The sequence below is a fragment of the Amphiprion ocellaris genome, chromosome 16 (genome assembly GCF_022539595.1).
Source record: "Amphiprion ocellaris isolate individual 3 ecotype Okinawa chromosome 16, ASM2253959v1, whole genome shotgun sequence".
Taxonomy (NCBI): Eukaryota; Metazoa; Chordata; class Actinopteri; family Pomacentridae; genus Amphiprion; species Amphiprion ocellaris.
Genome location: NC_072781.1, coordinates 20,648,156 through 20,667,259, shown reverse-complemented (window position 1 = coordinate 20,667,259; position 19,104 = coordinate 20,648,156). Strand labels below are relative to the sequence as shown.

Below are 19,104 nucleotides of genomic sequence, written 5' to 3'. Positions count from 1 at the left end.
GACTGACATATTTCATGTTTCTAATGTCCTATCTTACACATTGCTAAATTAGTCAGCACAATAATCACTAATCACAGTCACGTGATTGTGGTTGTTACAGTGTGGTAATTGTGTTCTCCAGCTGTAGCTATAACTGCACATTTTTAAACCACCATTCACACATCATTTGAGTTCTGTTCTGGTAGTACAGTGGTAGTCAGAGGTTTACAGTGAGTATAAAAATTACAGCAACAACATTGAGCCTGTGTGAATAGGTCTCAATCAGCCTTGCACATCTGGATCCTACAATTTTACCTCATTCTTCTTTGCAAAACTGCTCAAGCTCTGTCAGGTTTTACAGAGACTGCTAGTAAACACGTTCAGCCACAAAATCTCAATTGGATTGAGATCTGGACACCTCAATCAGCCACTCCAGAATGTTCACCTTGTTGTCTTTAAAACACTTCTGTGTCGCTTTGACAGCTCATTGTTTTGCTGGAAAACAGATCGTCTTCCAAGTTACAGTTCTCTTGCAGACTGCATCCAGCCATCTTCCAGGAACTCCCTAAACTTTGCTGCTTCATTTTACCCTCCACCATTACAGGCCTTTCAGGGCTTGCTGTCGAGAAGTATCCCCAAATACGGTTCCTGTTACTGCCATAGGGATAGTGCGTTTGTGATGATGTGTAGTGTTTAATGTCTGCCAAACATAGCATCTAGTCTGACAGACAAAAAGCTCACTTTTGGATTCCTCAGACCAAAGAACCTTCTGCCATGTGCCTTCTAGGGAATTCTAGTTGACATTTAATTCAAATTTTTTAATGGTGGATTTTTCTTTGCCACTCTCCCATAAAGCTTTGAGTGGTGAAGAAGAGGAAACAGTTGTTGTGTTCAAAGTCTCTTCCATCCCAACTGCTGAAGGCTGCAATTCCTTCAGGAGTAAATAGAGAAGATTTCTAACAAAATGGTATGCAAGTTTTAATTTGGGGTTTTCTAAAATCAGCACAGGGACAAAATTATACAAGGAAAGTCAAAATATAATTAAAGCACATATGATATTTGGATAAAAGCCTAAGCAAGTTCACCGTGACCACACGTAACCATCAACAAGCTATTAACATCCTAGCACGGCACAGTCTTTTAAGTACAGTCCACATATTTTTGATAGAGTTGTGGTCATAACTTGGGATGGGCCATTCCAAAGGTCACTTTATCCACTCCACTACCAGCTTCAATGTGCGTTTGGGATCACAGATGGAACACCCAATGTGTGAAGTAAAAATCCAGCTGTGGCTATGCTAAGGTATCTGTGGTAGTCCTCTTCCATCGTTACATCAACTTTGAGCAATGTACAAGTTTCACTGATAATCTTAACAGTTGCTGTAATGTTTTTGGGGCTTAATGCCTCCCCCTTTTATTTCCAATGGCAGGCCTGAGCCTTCATCATTGGTTGCTTCTGGCCATCCTAAACAGTTTTCTCTCAGGTGAGGGGGACGGTTTGGGTGTTTTTCTAGACCTTGGTAAACTGGCCTACATTTCTCAATAACTTTGGCTTGATAATCTTGGAATCTGCAGGTGCTTATAGCTGGTTCCAAAAGCCATTCCTTACTTGTGTAATTCTATGATCTTCTTTTAAAGATCTGCACTGACCATCACATTGTACTGTGTGCACTGGGTGAATCCAGTGAGTGCTGTCATGGAAATGCTTTATATGTTGGTACAATGAAGGTAGAAGCTACGGTCAGTCATGTTCATATCAATCATGTTAAGTTGAAAGACATTTTAGAGCTTTCATCGCCACCAATTTAACAATCTAAGTTTTTTTTTGTTAGTGATTCATGTTGCACCATAATTGATTCAGAGGAACAGAAATTGAAAAAATAAAGCTACGAGATTCATGCCCATGATGAGTGTATGTAAACTTCTCTAAAACACTGTATGTGGGGAAAAACATATCTTAAGTGGCATTTGCAAATTGTACGTGTCATTGGCTTGTGCCAAGAAATTGAGGCTAGCACATTCACACCTGATGTCCTCCTCATTTTCAGGGAAGCTCCAGTAGGCGATGCGGAGCTGGAGTTGTTCTGGGACAGGGGGATAGACCTTCTCCACCACCTCAAATGGGATGTGGAACGCCACCTGCTTCGCTGACAACTCCACCAGTGGAATCACCTGACCATCTGAGGAAGACGGCAGAGGAGGAAGATCGATTTAGTCAGAAAGAAGAAGAAAGAAAGGTGTTCCTTCACACCCATGTCACTTTATTGAAAGTTGCAGGTTAAATTACCTAACTTAAATATTCAAGAGTACCGTAACAACAGGCCAGCAGGCTGAACAGCAGTGTGCCCCTGTCCTGTCAGGTTAAAACCTTCAAGCTATCTTACACCAGAATTTAAGTGTTACATAAGTTCAGTCCATTTCTAATTTACACGTACCACTCGGAGGCCAAAATGTCAACCCTGCAACCAAGACTCCTGTCTGATAGACAGCTTACCATTCCTTTTTATGCTCCTCAGGGAGAAATAAAGGTCTCTCTATAACTCTATATTTGTTACACAGTTATTTGTGGCACTTTTCATATAAACAACTAAGTGCAACACTATGAATGTCTTCCTGGAGAGACTGAAAATATACACTCTGTTTTTGCATCATCATTTAATTGTATTGCCTGTAAAATAAAACATGACACACTGCTCTTTTCTATTGCAGCTAATTGCTTTTGGAAGGAAAGTAATGTTGCTGACAGTGCAACAAAAATTTCTTTCTTCAGTGTGTTCAACACTCACACATTTCTAAATCGGATTCCATTATTGTTGTGTCTTTCTGGATCAGCTCTGACCATTCTTGGGTCTCTTAAATATTTTATCTTTGTATATTAAAAAATACTTTAATAGACATTAATCCTAAAACCTCTAAGACTAATCCATTTGAATATAACAATGGTGTAAGTAAGAGTTTCTTATATTGCACCATCCTTTGACAAAAATTTGTAGGAAATGAATAACTGCAAGACCAACTTTGAAAGTTCAGCACCAGTCCACGACATTGAAAAGCTGGCAGTGGAAGCAATCCATGCACAGTCTCAAACAAATCTACAGTGTAAGAGCATCTTGCAATGGGATCAAACCAGTTCCAATGTCCATCAACATTTTTACATTTTGAACAATTCAGTAGTCATTAGTATATATGAAGAATGGTGCAGATCATTTTCTACCAATATTCATTGGAAAGAGTTTACCTGGTGGTCTATAAATGTCTATTAGAAAAGTCAATCAGATGACACAAAATTCATGAAACTATTTCTTTGTGCAAAGCTAAAATGGCTTCACTAGCCAGAACAGTCTGGCAGTTATACCAAGTGTCTGAACAAGACAGTAAATCTGCAATTTGCCAGGTGTGCTCCAAGGAAACCCCTCCTGAAGGAAAGCAACCAAAACATTTCAACACCACAAGCCTGACCAGACATTTGAAGGCTATTCACATAAAGGAAAATGCCAATTTTCAGAGCTAGCTAGCTAGCACTAATTTAAAAAGAGAACAGAAACTATTACTAATTCAATCACCACTCTCTTAGCTGTCATTTTTTTATTGTTTGTTTGTTTCTTGCAGTGTACTTTATTGCCCACGATCTGTTATCTCCTATAAATGCAAAGCAAAACTGAAGGCTGACTGACTTGAAACACCATTCTGGCCATAGTCTTTGCAGTTTTTAAAGTCTGAAGTTGGAGTACTGTATATTGATGAGGTTCTGTGTGTTGTGTCTATCTATTGGAATCTATTGTCGGTGCCTCTGGAAAAGTCATTGTTCTAACTTGGCGTGTTGTGCCTATTAGGATTATATTCTAATGTTTATTCTCAAGAGAACTCTTTGCACATCAATTTCCAAGAGGCAGGTACGTAGAGAGGGAAGACTACATCCAACACGTATAAAAACAGACTTCCGCACACTAACTTGCAAACATTAATCTATTAAAGCAATGTTTCGGAACTAGACCTTCATCAGGGAAATAGTGGGTTATTCTCTAAAATTGTATTTATTTTTTTCCATAGAAAAGCTATATTTCCTACCCTCTAAGCTGTTCCCAACAACCAAGCATAGGCTCTTGGAGTAAATGTTCTGCCTGTAAAGCCTCCTTCAGACATGCATCCTGTTCCGTTAATCTTGCGGGAACTGAATGTGTTGGCTTTGTGTTTGAATGTGCATCCTGGTCACATTTCCATAAAAGTTGTGTTTCTAGGTTGGACCTGGTATGAAGTACACTATTATATTAAGAGATGGCACACACAAACAGTGATGCATCAAGTGGTAGGAAGTGAGTCATAGCTTTTTCCATATTTCGCCTACAATATTCGTAGAAAGCGGATCGATCTGGGCTAGGGTCGAGCAGTAAGTCAGTGTGTAGATCTACATGTTTTCACATCACACAGATGAGATGTCACACACAGAATAACAGTTTAGCATGTTGCTTCCAGCTTTTTAAGACTATTTCCTTTACTTGTTAAGTACCTGCAGCAGAATCTATATTAGTGTCTCCAAAGATAGAGAGTTGTGCACATTTATGCACGCAACAACAGCAGTAACTGCATTAATTAGTTACAATTAAAAACTGTCCCTGACAAGGAGACAGAGTGGAATAAATAGACATTAGTCAATTTATGATAACTTTTCATCTCTCACAATATACAATGTAATTAAGAATAGTGAAATGAGTTAACATTGGTAAACTATAGTAAATAAGTAAAGTAAAAGCAATTTGCTAAAATACTTAAGATACAAAAACTGTTACTGATATAGACATAATGTGTGTGTGTGTGTCATCTGATAAAAGGGCAGCATACGCGCAAACAAAAGTTGCATTGAGAGCACATTGGACTGTGAGTAGAAAAAGTGTTGGGTCTCAGATTACAGACCTCATTTCCAAGCCACTACTTGTGCTGCTGTTTACCATATATGGAGGAAAGCACTCTGCTCAAATAATGCCATCCTTGGTGTAAAGGCTCAGGGGCTCATGGTAACAGGCAATGCGAAAGCCATCAAGACTAGCAGCAACAGCTCATATGTTATGTGGGAGTATATCAGTAAAAACTAAGCTGACTTGTTACAAAAAGCATACACCCATTTATGAGTGCACTACAGATGCAGACAAAACAGTGTGGAAAACTGGGCAGGAATCTCAAACACTATCCTACAGGGGATTAACTTCTGTCTCCAATATAGAAGATTATTACAATTTGATTATGCAATCCATATAAAAGTAAGTTACATCCTTGTCACAGCAATTGCTTCAGGACAATGGTGTAGCTGATGCTGTATCTCAGGGCTATGGAAATTATATTTGTGCTGCTAAACTTTGAGCCTCAACAACAGTGTTACTTTTAACAATCAAAACTATTACAAAAAATATTCAAGAATGTTTTTCATAACAAAAATACTACAACTAAATAAAATCTATTAAAAACTTGGTCAGCGAATATACAGTAATGACAATGTGACAGACTCTTAAAGGAACCAATGACAAACAGATGAATTACTGTTTAAAACAAAGTCTTATTGATCGACCTATATGCATCTACAAAATAAAAAGTGCAGTCATGGTCTTGATTGGCTAAACACGATATCATTTGCCCAAAATATCTAATCTTCAGAAGTTGAACTTTTGCACAGCTGTTAATAAGAAGCATTTTATATTTAACAATGTTCTGTCTCTGCCTGTAATATTAGCTGATGTTTCAGGTTCTTAGAAGAAGCAGATTGTGGACTCAATTGAACTATAATCCACTGGAATCTTCATACAGATGTTTGCTGAAGAAATATCATGGTTGTCCAACATTCTAGGTTCTCCTCTAAAGCTAAAAAGCAGACAGTGTACAGCAAGGTTAGCCCGATTATCGGCCCAACTGATTATTGAGCCTGATATTCTGCATTTTAATGATTATTGGTATCATTATTTTATTGTTAATATCTGAATAAGTTGCTGCTTTGCAGTGAGGGCGGAATTAATCGATTTCGAATTAAAATTGCTATTCAAAACAATGCAATTGGGAACAACAGCAACTCAGCCACGAAGTGGTAGGCCACGGAAAATCACAGAGTGGGGTCAGCTGATGTTGCGGCGCGCAGTGTGCAGAAATTGCCAACTTTCTGCAGCATCAATAGCTACAGACCTACAAACTTCTCGTGGCCCTCAGATTAGCTCAAGAACAGTGCATGGAGAGCTACATGGAATGGGTTTCCATGGCCGAACAGCTGCATCCCAACTTTACATCAAGTGCAATGCAAAGCGCTGAATGCAGTAGTGTAACGTATGCGTCACTGGACTCTAGAACAGTGGAGACGTGTTCTCAGAAGTGACGAATCAATGTTCTCTGTCTGGCAATCCAATGAATGAGTCTGGGTATGGCGGTTGCTAGGAGAATGGTGCTTGCCTGACGGCATTGACCCAAGTGTAAAGTTTGGTGGAGGGGGGATTATGGTGTGGGGATTGTTTTTCCGGGGTTGGGCTTGGCCCCTTAGTTCCAGTGAAAGGAACTCTGAATGCTTCAGCATACCAAGACATGCTGGACAATTTCATGCTCCCAACTCTGTGGGAACAGTTTGGGGATGGCCCCTTCCTGTTCCAACATGACTGTGCACCAGTGCACAAAGCAAGGTCAATAAAGACATAGATGAGTGAGTTTGGTGTGGAGCCCTGACCTCAACCTGAAAGAACACCTTTGGGATGAATTAGAGTGGAGACCGAGAGCCACACCTTCTGGTCCAACATCAGTGCCTGACCTCAGAAATGCACTTCTGGAAGAATGGTCAAAAACTCCCATAAACACACTCCTAAATCTTGTGGAAAGCCTTCCCAGAAGAGTTGAGGCTGTTGTAGCCACAAAGGGTGGACCAACTCCATATAAAACCCTACAGATTAAGAATGAGATTTCAAGTTCATGTGCGTGTAAAGGCAGACATTTTGGCAGTATAGTGTATGTTATGCAGTGCATCTGACCTAGAGTTTAAACTGTCATGTTAATGGCACATCAATGGCGTTACAAATTTATTCATTCCTCTTTGTATGACAGTCACACTTCTGATGGTATCTCATGTGGTAATGCTAAATCACCTGTCTTAAATCTGTTAAACAGAAAATACTCAACTAAAGCTTGACTATAAAAAAAAAATTATGTTGCAAATAAAATCTCAATTCTAATATCTCTCACAATTTAGTGTCGCTATGCCAGCAATTCTGTATGATACAATAGTATGGCTGCAACACACTATTATTCTGCTTAACGGGAAAAACCACTCTTGCTTGTTTGAATTTCTTTAAATCAATCAGTCATTACAGGTGGGGCTAATCAAAGGATAATCAATGGATTTGGCATCAGATGCCTTTCTGATCCTGGCTGGGGACTTTAACCATGCAGATCCAAAGACTGTGTTTCCCAATATGCACCAGCACATAGACTTTCCTACAACATACTGGATCTTGTTTATACTACCCAGAGAAGAGCTTACAAGGCCTTTCCCCTGCCACATCTTGGTGCCTCAGACCACATTACTGTTATGCTAATTCCAGCCTACAGACCACTGGTTAAAACCACCAAACCAGTTCGGAAACAGGTACGTGTGTGGCCGGAAGGGTCTTCAGAGACACTTCAGGACTGTTTCAACACCACAGACTGGGATGTATTTAAACAAGCTGCCACCTACAATAACACTACAGACCTCCAGGAGTACACAGGGACTGTCAATGCCTACATCACCAAGTGCACTGATGATGTGACAGCCACCAAGACCGTCACTGTTCGGGCTAATCAGAAGTCGTAGCTGATAGGGGAGGTCTACAGGCTCCTGGGGGTACGAAACAATGCCTTCAGAGCTGGAGACGAGGCGGGCCTGAGGAAAGCTAGGGCCAACCTGTCTCACGGCATCAGAGAGCCCAAGAGGCAGTTCTCCAGGAGAGTAGCTCATCGCTTTAGTGACAGCAAACACACTCAGAGCCTGTGGCGGGGAATACAGTCCATAACGGACTACAGACCTCCACAGCAGACCCCTGACTGCACCATCTCTCTGCTGAATGAGATGAATGACTTCTTCGACCATTTTGAGGCAAACAACAGCACCCCTGCACAGAAGACCACACCTCCTCCCAGTGACCAGGTGCTGTCACTGTCCCCGGAGAGTGTGCGGAGAGCCCTTAGCAAGATCAACGCTCACAAAGCTCCGGGTCCTGACAACATTCCTGGTCGTGTATTGAGAGACTGTGCTGGGGAACTCACGGATGTCTTCACAGACATTTTCAACATCGCCCTGAGGCAGGCTGTTGTCCCCACATGCCTCAAAACAGCCACCATCATCCCGGTACCGAAGAAGTTATCCCCCTCCTCCTTCAACGACTACCGCCCAGTTGCACTCACCCCCATCCTGATGAAGTGCTTTGAACGGCTAGTCATGTACCACATCAAATCCCTCCTCCCACCCACCCTGGACCCCTACCAGTTTGCATATTGGACCAACCGCTCAACCGATGATGCAATCTCCACTGCACTCCACTCAGCCCTCACACACCTGGAAAACAAGGACTCTTATGTTAGAATGCTGTTCATAGACTTTAGTTCAGCATTTAACACCATCATCCCCCAGCAGCTCATCCACAAACTGGACCAGCTTGGGCTCAACACCTCACTGTGCAACTGGCTACTGGACTTCCTGACAGGGAGACCACAGGCAGTATAGGTCGGCAGCAAGACATCGAGCACCATCATCCTGAACACGGGGGCCCCCCAAGAATGTGTGCTGAGCCCCCTACTCTTCACCCTGCTGACCCATGACTGCACACCAGCGCACTGCTCCAACCTTTTCATAAAGTTTGCGGATGAGACTCAATACAGGAGTGAGGTGAGCAACCTGGCCAGGTGGTGCAGCACCAACAACCTCTCTCTGAACGTGGAGAAGACAATGGAGATCATTGTTGACTTCAGGAGAGGACACACCCAGCATGCTCCTCTCAACATCAACGGTGCGGCTGTGGAGAGGGTGAGCAGCACCAAGTTCCTGGGTGTGTACGTCTCAGAAAGTCTCTCCTGGACCAGAAACACAACATCACTGGTCAGGAAGGCACAACAAAGTCTCTACTTCCTGCGTAAGCTGAGAAGAGCCAGTGCCCCGGCCCCCATCATGTTCACCTTCGACAGAGGCACCATTGAGAGCATCCTGTCCAGGAGCATCACAGCGTGGTACGGCTCCTGCACCTCCTCCTGCTGCAGGATCCTCCAGCGCGTCGTGAAAGCATCAGAAAGGATTGTAGGTGTCTCTCTCCCCTCCCTCCAGGACATCCACAGCACCCGCCTCACTCGCAAAGCACTAAGCATTGCGGGTGACCCCACACACCCGTCCCACAACCTCTTCAGCCTGCTGCCATCAGGGAGGAGACTGAAGAGTCTGAGGGCCAGGACCAGCCGACTGAGCAACAGCTTCATCCACCAGGCTGTCAGGAAGCTGAACTGTCTCCCCTCTCTGCCCTCTCTACCACCCCCTTCCCCCGCATACACAAACTCTGGTCAATAACCTCTGATCTGCACTGTAACAGCACACGGTCTGTTTGACACTAAGTCACTTTAATGTTTTCTCCTAAATGCTAATTTGCACTCTTGTCTTCCATTGTACTACAATACTCAGGTTCTGAACAATAGACTAAATTTGTGCCTTATGTAGATTAGGATTGTTATTGTCTTTTTGTTTTTCTCTTATGTTTGATTGTATCCTAAATTTTTAGCTTTAGTTTTCACATTTTAGGGTTAGAGAGAAATGCAACTTCAGTTCTCTGTATGTGTACGCATGTAGCAGAACCGACAATAAAGCTGACTTTGACTAAGACTTGACTTTGAAAATAAGACGAGGAGAATTGTTATGGTGAACAATGACAAGCAGGGAAATGAACACTGTGATTAAAATGGATAAGCCATCAAAAAAGCTAGTAGGGCTGACCTACTGCACCATCCAATTTCTTGGCAAAACTTGAAATTTCCAGTATGGCAGGTTTCTGATTGAAGGTTGTTGTTGCTTCCGGTAGCTAAGAAAAGGGTGACATGAAGGTAGCAGAAGGCAAGAATGCCGTCTGAAGTGAGTAGCGACTGACACCCGCATCCTACATCCACTGAGTCACACTAGTTGTAATTAGATATTTTCACAAAGCCATTCAGCACTAATCTGCAGTAGAAAGGACTTACCACTGCAGTAATGTTAGGTGAGGAGCAACAAAAAAAGAAGTTGTATCTGAATAGCCAGTGTTTGGAAATGCCAGTATTTTCTGAGGAAAGTCAATCTGTTGTATTAAAGCAGAGCAGAGGGATATGGATGCCATGTGTTTGGACAAGTAGACATTTAAAACACTTTTTCACTAACTTTACAACAGACAAGAACAACAACTGTATCTGTAGTAATACACAACAATAACACGAACATCTGTAGCAGTGATTACAAGACAAAAACGTAAATGCCTTGAGTTTGGTTAAGTGGGTGACCCATGTACAGGAGCTGGTCCCTGACACAGCGGCCTGGGCTCGATTCCCGCCCACCGCCCTTTGCTGCAATGTCTTCCCCCCACTCTTCTCCCTACTTTCCTGTCTGCCTCTCCAACTGTACCTATCACATAAAGCCAAAAGGCCAAAAAAAACCTTTAAAAAAAAAAAAAGTAAATGCCTTTAGTTTTATATTAAACCTAAACTAAAATCCCAGCATTAAAACTGAGTCAAACTGGTGAATTGTTTTTTTTTAAAGATTAAGACTAAAACTAATTAAAATCAAGTGCCAAAATGGACATTGCTAAATAGAACCCGTGTCAAAGCCACACACTACTTAAGTAGGAATAAGATAAATAACTAAATATGATTGATTTCACCAGTATATTAGCATTGCAGCAATACATACAAAACACACATTATTCTGCTGCTTAGTTCTCAAAGAAAGTATATTGCCTTTTATCCCAGGTCTGGCAAAGAGATTCGGCCATTAAAAAGTTTCCCCTTCAGAAACATAACTCAAGTTTTTCATGGTCATCCAACCAAAAGAAATAAAAATAAACAGAGGACATCTTACTGAAAAGCACCTCCCTTATATCTTCGTATATAGGACAGTAAAACATAAAATGAACCTCATTCTCAACTTCAACTAAATTACACAGCAAACAAAGTCTGTCCTTTACTGAAGTTACGATAAACCTCCCAGTCTCTAAAGCTAATGGTAAATAAATAGATGTCAACAATCCTATTAACCTACATGTAAAACATTTCAGTTTCACTATGCAACATATTTTCAAAGTATAATACTATCACTGACTATTAATATAATTTGCTGTCACCAGTAATACTACTATTACTACTCATTTTTCTATTAACTTTACTCTTGTCCCCCCTCATGCAAGTATACATATAATGTAAGAACATACTGCATTCATATGAACATTTGCATCTTGTGTAAATTATAACATTGTACTACAGTAAGAAATAGGGACAGTATTCCTGTTAAAGAGTTAAGAGTGCAACCCTTAAGAAGCGTGGCTGGGTAGTAACAGAGTTCATGTTGCCAGCCTATGATTGGCTGTTGCAAGTGAATGACAGCAAGCTGCCCACCAATCAGCTGCTAGCACAGAGGGAAGCCACTGAAACAGCTGTTCCTTTGTAGCTGGCCAGTGAGGAGCTGAGAGCTCATTCGGTCTTCTGACTGGGAGACTAGCTGTCTTACCTCCTAGATGTCTTCTTCCCTCTATCCATGATTGTTAACTGGGTGATCCACTAGTACTGATGCACACCTGTGGTGCACTGTGTGGGATATTCTGCTCACTATCTAAAAGCTGCCTCTGCTGTTAAACACACTGAACCCTGTGCTGTTTTTAGGTGAAATTACTTTGACTGCACAGCTTGTCTGAAAACAAACAGGTTGAAATTTGGTATTTATACACAAAACTAGTCTGAGCTGAATAAATGCTGACTGACCTATCTTCATTTTGGTCTGATATCTGTTCTGTTGTGGAGTTACCCGTAACGGTTACTGCCACATGTATCTCATTGGATTGCTGTGGTAAGCATGCCAGCTGTGCAATGCTGTCTTTGTTTTCCATCAGCACAAGGATTTCTTCTTCATTTCAGATACACACTGAGGCACACTTTAGATTCTCTGTCCTGCTGAGAGTAAATTAAGTCATTTCACAGAAGGAGTTGGACTCAGACACAAATGTATCAACCTTTCATTTGAAGTAAATTTAAGAATTATAATAGTTTTGAGATTTGCCCCACTTTAGAAGCATTGTTTAAAAAAATCAGAGAGGTCATTTAACGAGTTTTATCAAAGAGCAAGATTCATTTCAACAGCAAAAATACCTATAAGATCACCCATTCACTGCATATCTTTTTAACTATTCTTTACAAAGAAGAATATATACTTATGTTGGGAGTTCAGTAGTGGATATCCTTATCTAAATACTCAAACTCTCAAATATTGATTTGTAAGAGAAAAAGAGTCAGCGCAATAAATGCTGCAAAAATGTATCATTGTAGTCATCCATTTGATTTTGGAGGGCCATTTTCAGGTCCATCTCTGATTCTTTGAACTTTGTGTTTTGCTTGCACATATGCAGATTTAGTTTCAGTTTTTCTTGGTCAGTTATTCATTTTAACCTTTCCTTCAATGTGCCACGAATTTCACCGACAACACTACACCTGACAATACCGTAGTTCTTACAAATACCATCCCCAAAGGGTTTTTTTTTTTCAGCTGCTGGACATATAGTAAGATTGCTCTGCAAACACTATTGCTGAATGTGTGGATATATTCCTTTTCCTTGATAGGAATTATAAATACTGCATGTGGTATTCTCTCCTCACCTTTCATCTTCTTTGCTGCTGAGAAGGTAAACAATCACTGCTATTTGGTAAAGCAGATTTGTTACAAACTGCCTGCAGCTGACCACAGTTAAAAAAAAAAAAAAAAAAAAAAAGCTTAAATATCTACTGTATTAACCTGTTGGCTAACATATCTGCCTCTGGACATTTACTCAAGCATCTCAAAAATTCATATTAACTCCCAGAGTTTTATATGAATGAAGTCTAATCAATTTGGCTTGAGGAAACTATTTCTCTAGTCGCACTTATACACCTGTATAAATAAGATTTCTGACAACAGTAGCTGGACACTATGAGCACCAACGGGAGTTAGAGAAGAACGCATAGTTAGACCAGTAAGGTACTTGCTCAGAATAGGCATATATTAGAGGGTGAATAAGAACTTCACTAATAAATACTGCTGAATTACTGCTCATTTAAATTATTAGCTGTAGTATGAATGCAATGCCATCAACTATTTGACTACTGAACTGAGATATTAAATGTCTTTTAGATCAGTGGTTGGATAATATGGTTAAGCGTCCCTGCAGACGTGCAAAGTTAGCTTTAGCTGGTGAACATTATGCAAAGCTTAGAAACAAAGGGGATATTTTTCTCACTAGTTAGTGTAGACCAAATCAGAGCTCAAAGTAAAATCAAAACTAGACTTGAGACTGGCTGGAAAGTTGTCCAGAAGAGAATCACTGACATCCCCTACAAGGAAGGCAAGCCACAGAAGGTCATTGCTGAAAAGGCTGGCTGTTGGCAGAGTGCTGTATCGTAGTATATTTATAGAAATGTGACAGGATGGGGAAAGGTGCACAAGCAACCCACACATACGCATAGTGTGTGTGTGTGTATGTGTATATATTTTATCAGGGTTTCCGCTACATTCATTCTGCAGCGGCGGCCCGCCGCTGCTAAAATCCCCGCGTCGCTCCTTTAAATTACTTTTTTTTTCCAATCGTCGCTAATACACCACCGCCAGGGGGCAGGGAAGAGTGGAACAGAACGGAGCGGGGAACCTGCCGCCGCTGCTGGAAAAAATCCCAGAGGAATAACTGTTTATATACTTAATGTATACTTATACTATATACTCAAGTATATATAAACTGTGCTTAGCCAGCTATATGTAGTGGAAAAGCTGAAATTGGAAAAGGGCTGCCATCCATGCAGCAAAACACACCTAAAACCTATAAACCTTAACATATATTAAATAAACTGACTAGCGCTACAAGTCTCCAAGCTTCACAGTAAATAAATGACTTGGTGCTTAGACCTGTAATTCCTGGAAAATATCCGGTGATGGGTTTTCTGTGTGACTGAGGACACCACAAAAATGTATGGTAAATGTGTCATTGCCAGAACAATAACTCACAACAGTTGCCCTGGAAATACAGTCAGCATCTCCAGTGTCCTACAGAAAACTCAACACAAATAGTTTACAATGACCTGAGAGCATGTCCACAATGTGTCACACGAACAAAATAAGGGCTTCTGACCTGTGTCAAACCCTGGTCAGGTGGAGGATTGTGAGGGGTACTTGGCTGACAGGCTTTGATGCAGCCTCAGTGACAGTAGGGAGTGCAATCATAGTTAGTCATGCATAGCATCGAAGCAGGTGACCCAACCATAAGGAACTTCAGTGCAGCAAACAGCAGATAAGTGATACAGTACAGCAATGAATGTAAGGAGCTTTCAGCAAATCCCAGCAGCATCACTTGGTTGGTAAAGAATTTTGGTGCAGTGAGGACTGTCAGAATTGCAGATGACATGAAACTGTGGAACTTTTTACCATTCAGATCCATTACAGCCGGCAGTAAACCTGTTAGAATTAACAGACCAAAATGCTGTTTTGTTAAACTTTGGGATCATTTGGAGCACCGTAACAGTTTGCTTAAAATCCAAAAAAGACTTGTATTAACAGGTCATTTTCATGTCATTCATGTTAGCCAAATTCAGCCAAATAAACACACCAATGAAGAGGTAAAAGAATGTTTTCTCCTTTCTAAGAATAAAAAGACTGATAAAGTCTAATACCTTTTCAACCATTTAGCATTTTGTGATGATTTAGCCAATGTGTCTTGACTGGCATGAGATTATATGTATTTCTCTAAAACTAACCTCGCCATATTTTAAAATATTAATTGCTCTATGCTGTGATGCAAGGATGAGAGAACTACAATATGGATTTTTAACTGGCATAAAACGAAGAACAACTATGACAGCAGCTGTGACTATGATAACTTCAATATGAAAAATAATCTGAAAAAAAGGACAACAGTTCAGTACTAAAAAAATATTACCTTTCTGTAAACATTCTCTGACACTGACATAGGAAGGTCATTCACTTATGGGACAGTGTGACTGTCACACAAAGAGGATAGCATGAATTTGTAAAACCACTGACATAATTGTTTAAAAGCTGTAAAAGCATTAATGCCGCCTTTTTGCTTTGTTAATTGTATTGTTCCAAATTGCATTTTTTAAAATCTGAAATCAATCAATCATTCACTCATACTTGGCACTGTAGTCATTAGATATTTTTAGATCCTCTACTTAAACTCTCATCACTCTTTGTTAGAAAACAACTGAAGGCAAGTCGTAAGCATGTCATTATTTGGAAACTTTTGTAAAACATGTAAAGCACATTTAAGAGAAAAGTTAAAAAGGCAAAATTTTACTCTTGGAAACAAACAGTGACGATGGAAAAACCAGGACGGGTTTCTGGAAAACAACCCCAGAGAGGAGCATTGGGTTGCTGCAGGCATCAACACAAAAAGACACACACTGCATTGGTGACTGACTGGTTAGACAAATGCATTCACCTGCTGCCAATGGGTTCCAATATTCTCAGGACACTTCCATAACAGCATAAGCCATATAATAATTAAATGGAATCACACAGTATAAGTGCTCTTCCAAAAGTTTTTTGAGAAGTAGTTTGTTGACTGTGGCCAAAAAAAGTCTTAAAAGTCTGTAAAAGATTAAAATGTCAGTCCATTTTCAAATAGCTACCTATAATGTCAGGTCACTGTCAAATAGATACATAACAAAGCAAAGAGGGCACAGGAAGTGCTGCTCTGTTTTGTTATTTGTTTTTTTTTAAGAAAGCTGCTTTAATATGAGCTAGGGTCACAGTGTTTGGAGGATCAATGCCTAAAACAAAGCAATAAAAAAGTATTCAGAATAAATGGCATGTGTTTGAGTGTGTTCTCCTCCAACCTTTAATCTTGACAGTAGGAGAGTTTGGTCCAGCGGACTGTTTCCTCCATCCTCTCCAGTTCTGACAGAGACTCTCGGCCTCGGAGATGAAGGAGCACAGAGAGTCTTCCTCGAACCGGTCCGAGTCTTCGAATGAGAACCTCTCCCCATCCTCCCACTCGGCGAACATCAGTTCCATTACATCCACTTTTTAACTGCTGTGGAGTCCAGAGGACTTCGACTTGAGGCCACGGTCTTTTTCTCGGTCTAAATCAAGGGGAAGCCTGGCGAACAGTGTCCAACACTCGAGGAGAATCAAGAAACTGAAGACTGGGGGAGGGGAGGTTACTAGCGACCAAAACACAGCTGAGAGGCTTACCGCCGGGCCTCAGACAGCTACACAATACAACTCTGACCAGCCTCTGTAGCACGACTAATGGTCGGCGGAACTTCTATGTTAAGAGGCGGAATCCTAAATCTCCAACACAAGCCTCCGAATTATTCCGAATTTATCCACATTACCTGACTAACTCCCCAAAGTGAAGCTCCATTTACGGACAGATACTTCGAACAGAAGGTCCTCTCGTCTATTTGACCGTACTTTTGCTGTCGCTGAGGGGCAAAACTCAGCAGCTAAGCAATGTAGCTGTCAGTCTAAAGAGTAGAGAACATGAACATTTCCTCTCCTTCACTCTGCAGCTATCAACACGGACACACAATAGAGCTTTCCAATAACACTGGCCGGGGTATGGGTATGATTAAATTGTCAAGAAGTCATGAAGTTTCCTTCATCCCGACGTCCTACTCATCTCAGCAAAGATCTGACCTGCTCTAGATATCCCGATTAATTATTCTAACACTGTAGCCATCCTAAATATCTAAATAGAGACGCTGTTAAAGTACACGTAGCAATATTACTGTCAAATACTGCCCTTGGTCTAATGTGCTCGTTGAAATGATATTATACTGCGCTGCTAATGGTAACAATTAGCCGACGTTAGCTGCTAGCTTTTTTTTAATAACTGCATACTAGGATAAAACAAATACATGACATTCGCTGCTGATAAGTATATTGACATTTAATGTCGTTTTCAACCCAACTAAAGGCTTGTTCTGGTCGTTTTATCGTCGTTCTACTTCAGTCCTTAACGTTAGCTGGAGCACTGGAACGCTAACCTGCAAACGGCTAACTTGGGCTAGCTTGATTAGCTGTTTACATTTATTGGTGGTGTTGCACAGCGGTCGAACTATTAAAAACTACATGCTAATTTATAATTACCTATCCTCTGGACAAATGCATTTATCTGGGTTACATTCGGTTCATATTTGGATATTAATCCTCGCCCTAGCTATGTTTTCCGTTCTTTGCATTAGTACTAAGGGGTTTCTGTCTGACGTTAAAAGCTGGTATATTCCTTGGTCAGATCCGGTGGAAAAAAAAAATCAAATGAGTCCTTCGGATTTCTTCCTTCGCGACTCACACCGGCTGTCCTGGTGTCTAATAATCGATACCTCCAAATGACAGTAGGAGCCACATCTGGTTTCCTGTGTCCCCCTCGTCCAGGCTCTATCCAAGTCTATCAGTCTGCCGGGGGAAGATGGCTCACCTCGCTTACAGCTCCTCCTCCATCAGCTGATCACAGCTTCCGGCTGCCAGCTCTTCACAGACAGCAATTCAGACTGATTTAGACTCAGCTGGGAAAAAACTTCAGAATGGCGAGTAAAACACCAAACATATTATCACGCAGAGTATACTGACGGCTCAAACCTGTATCCACAACTGACCTCTAACCTCCAGAAGTCCGTCTTGTTATAAACAGCTGAGCTTGTGGCTACATGGTGGCACTGCATTAAGTAGTTACTATATAGTAGTTATCTCTGAGCAGAGGTGGAAGAGCTTGTCATATCCATTGCATAAGTGACAATGTAAACAACGTAATTTTATCATTGTTAACAACATTATGAAATACATACCTAAGAACCAAGAGGAAAATTAGTTATTCAAACCTATCTTAATTAACCCTAACCCTGGGGACTGATTTGATTCTGATGGTCAAAGGTCACGGTTACTGTGAACTCACAAAACATGTTTTGGGGCAAAATTGAAGCTAATTATGCCAAAATTTCACACAACTGTCTAATAGAATAAAACAATTAAGTGATAACATGTCGGAGTCAGAAAATCAAAGGTTGCTCCAGTGTGACATCATTACTACCATAACAGTCCTAAAATTTTTCTGACCATCATTCAGTTGCATAACTAGGAAACAGAGGTTGAGATTGTGACTCCACCAATCAGGCATAACATTCTGGCCACCTGCCTAAAATTGGGTTGCAGGGTGGGACCTACCTAGGTCAGGTTTATTCTGGCACATCCCATGGATGCTCAATAAGATCTGGATCTGGGGACTGTGGAACCCGGGTGAACAGCTTAGCTCTGTCGTGTTCCCCGGGCCACTCCTGAGCAGTTTTTGCAGTGTGTTGGGGTGCAACTGGTTACAAGGACTGCTGTTGCCATGGTGAGGAGGGGGGTTGCTTGACCTGCAATGTTTAGGTGGGTGGTACATGTCAAACATCCACATGCATGTCAGGACTCAAGGTTTCCCAGCAGAACATTGCATTATAACAAGATGATCGATGTTATTCACTTCACCTGTTAGTGGTCATAGTATTGTGGCTGATTGCTGCATATTTCATATTTGGTCAGATATAGAATTTATGACATTTATCTTGGGTGCCCAGGTCTGGACAGACATGGATGTAAACTGTAATTTCACTTTTGGTGGACATGTACAATCTGCTCCAAAGTGAATGTGACCTGAGACCGAAGCGATGGTTTACTTTTCAACACAACACTGAACAAAATTATACAGTCAAGACGATGCAAGACGAGTCTCAGACTGTCCGTGCATGGCCCAGTCTGAACCTAACCCAGACTGAAAGTCCAGATAACATCCAGGACAGACCTCAGGATGGCAGTTCAAAGAGGCTTCCCATCAACTCAAAAAGAATGTGATAAACTGCCCAAATCCAGGTGTATAAAACAACTTACTCAAG

The 19,104-nt window shown here is 41.1% G+C and overlaps 1 protein-coding gene across 2 annotated transcripts in view; it reads right to left on the bottom strand.

Annotated features, from left to right (window-relative positions):
* The window catches only part of zswim8 (zinc finger, SWIM-type containing 8), a 54,297-nt gene extending 36,661 nt beyond the window's left edge, over positions 1-17,636 (bottom strand). For both annotated transcript variants that reach the window (XM_035944728.2, XM_023262805.3), the window contains exons 1-2: positions 16,069-17,636; positions 2,006-2,159 (exon numbers count right to left, since the gene is read on the bottom strand). In XM_035944728.2, the coding sequence (XP_035800621.2) occupies positions 2,006-2,159; positions 16,069-16,246 (332 nt within the window). In that variant the 5' untranslated portion in view covers positions 16,247-17,636. The remainder of the gene's footprint in view (positions 1-2,005; positions 2,160-16,068) is intronic.
* Between the last annotated feature and the right edge of the window lie 1,468 nt (positions 17,637-19,104).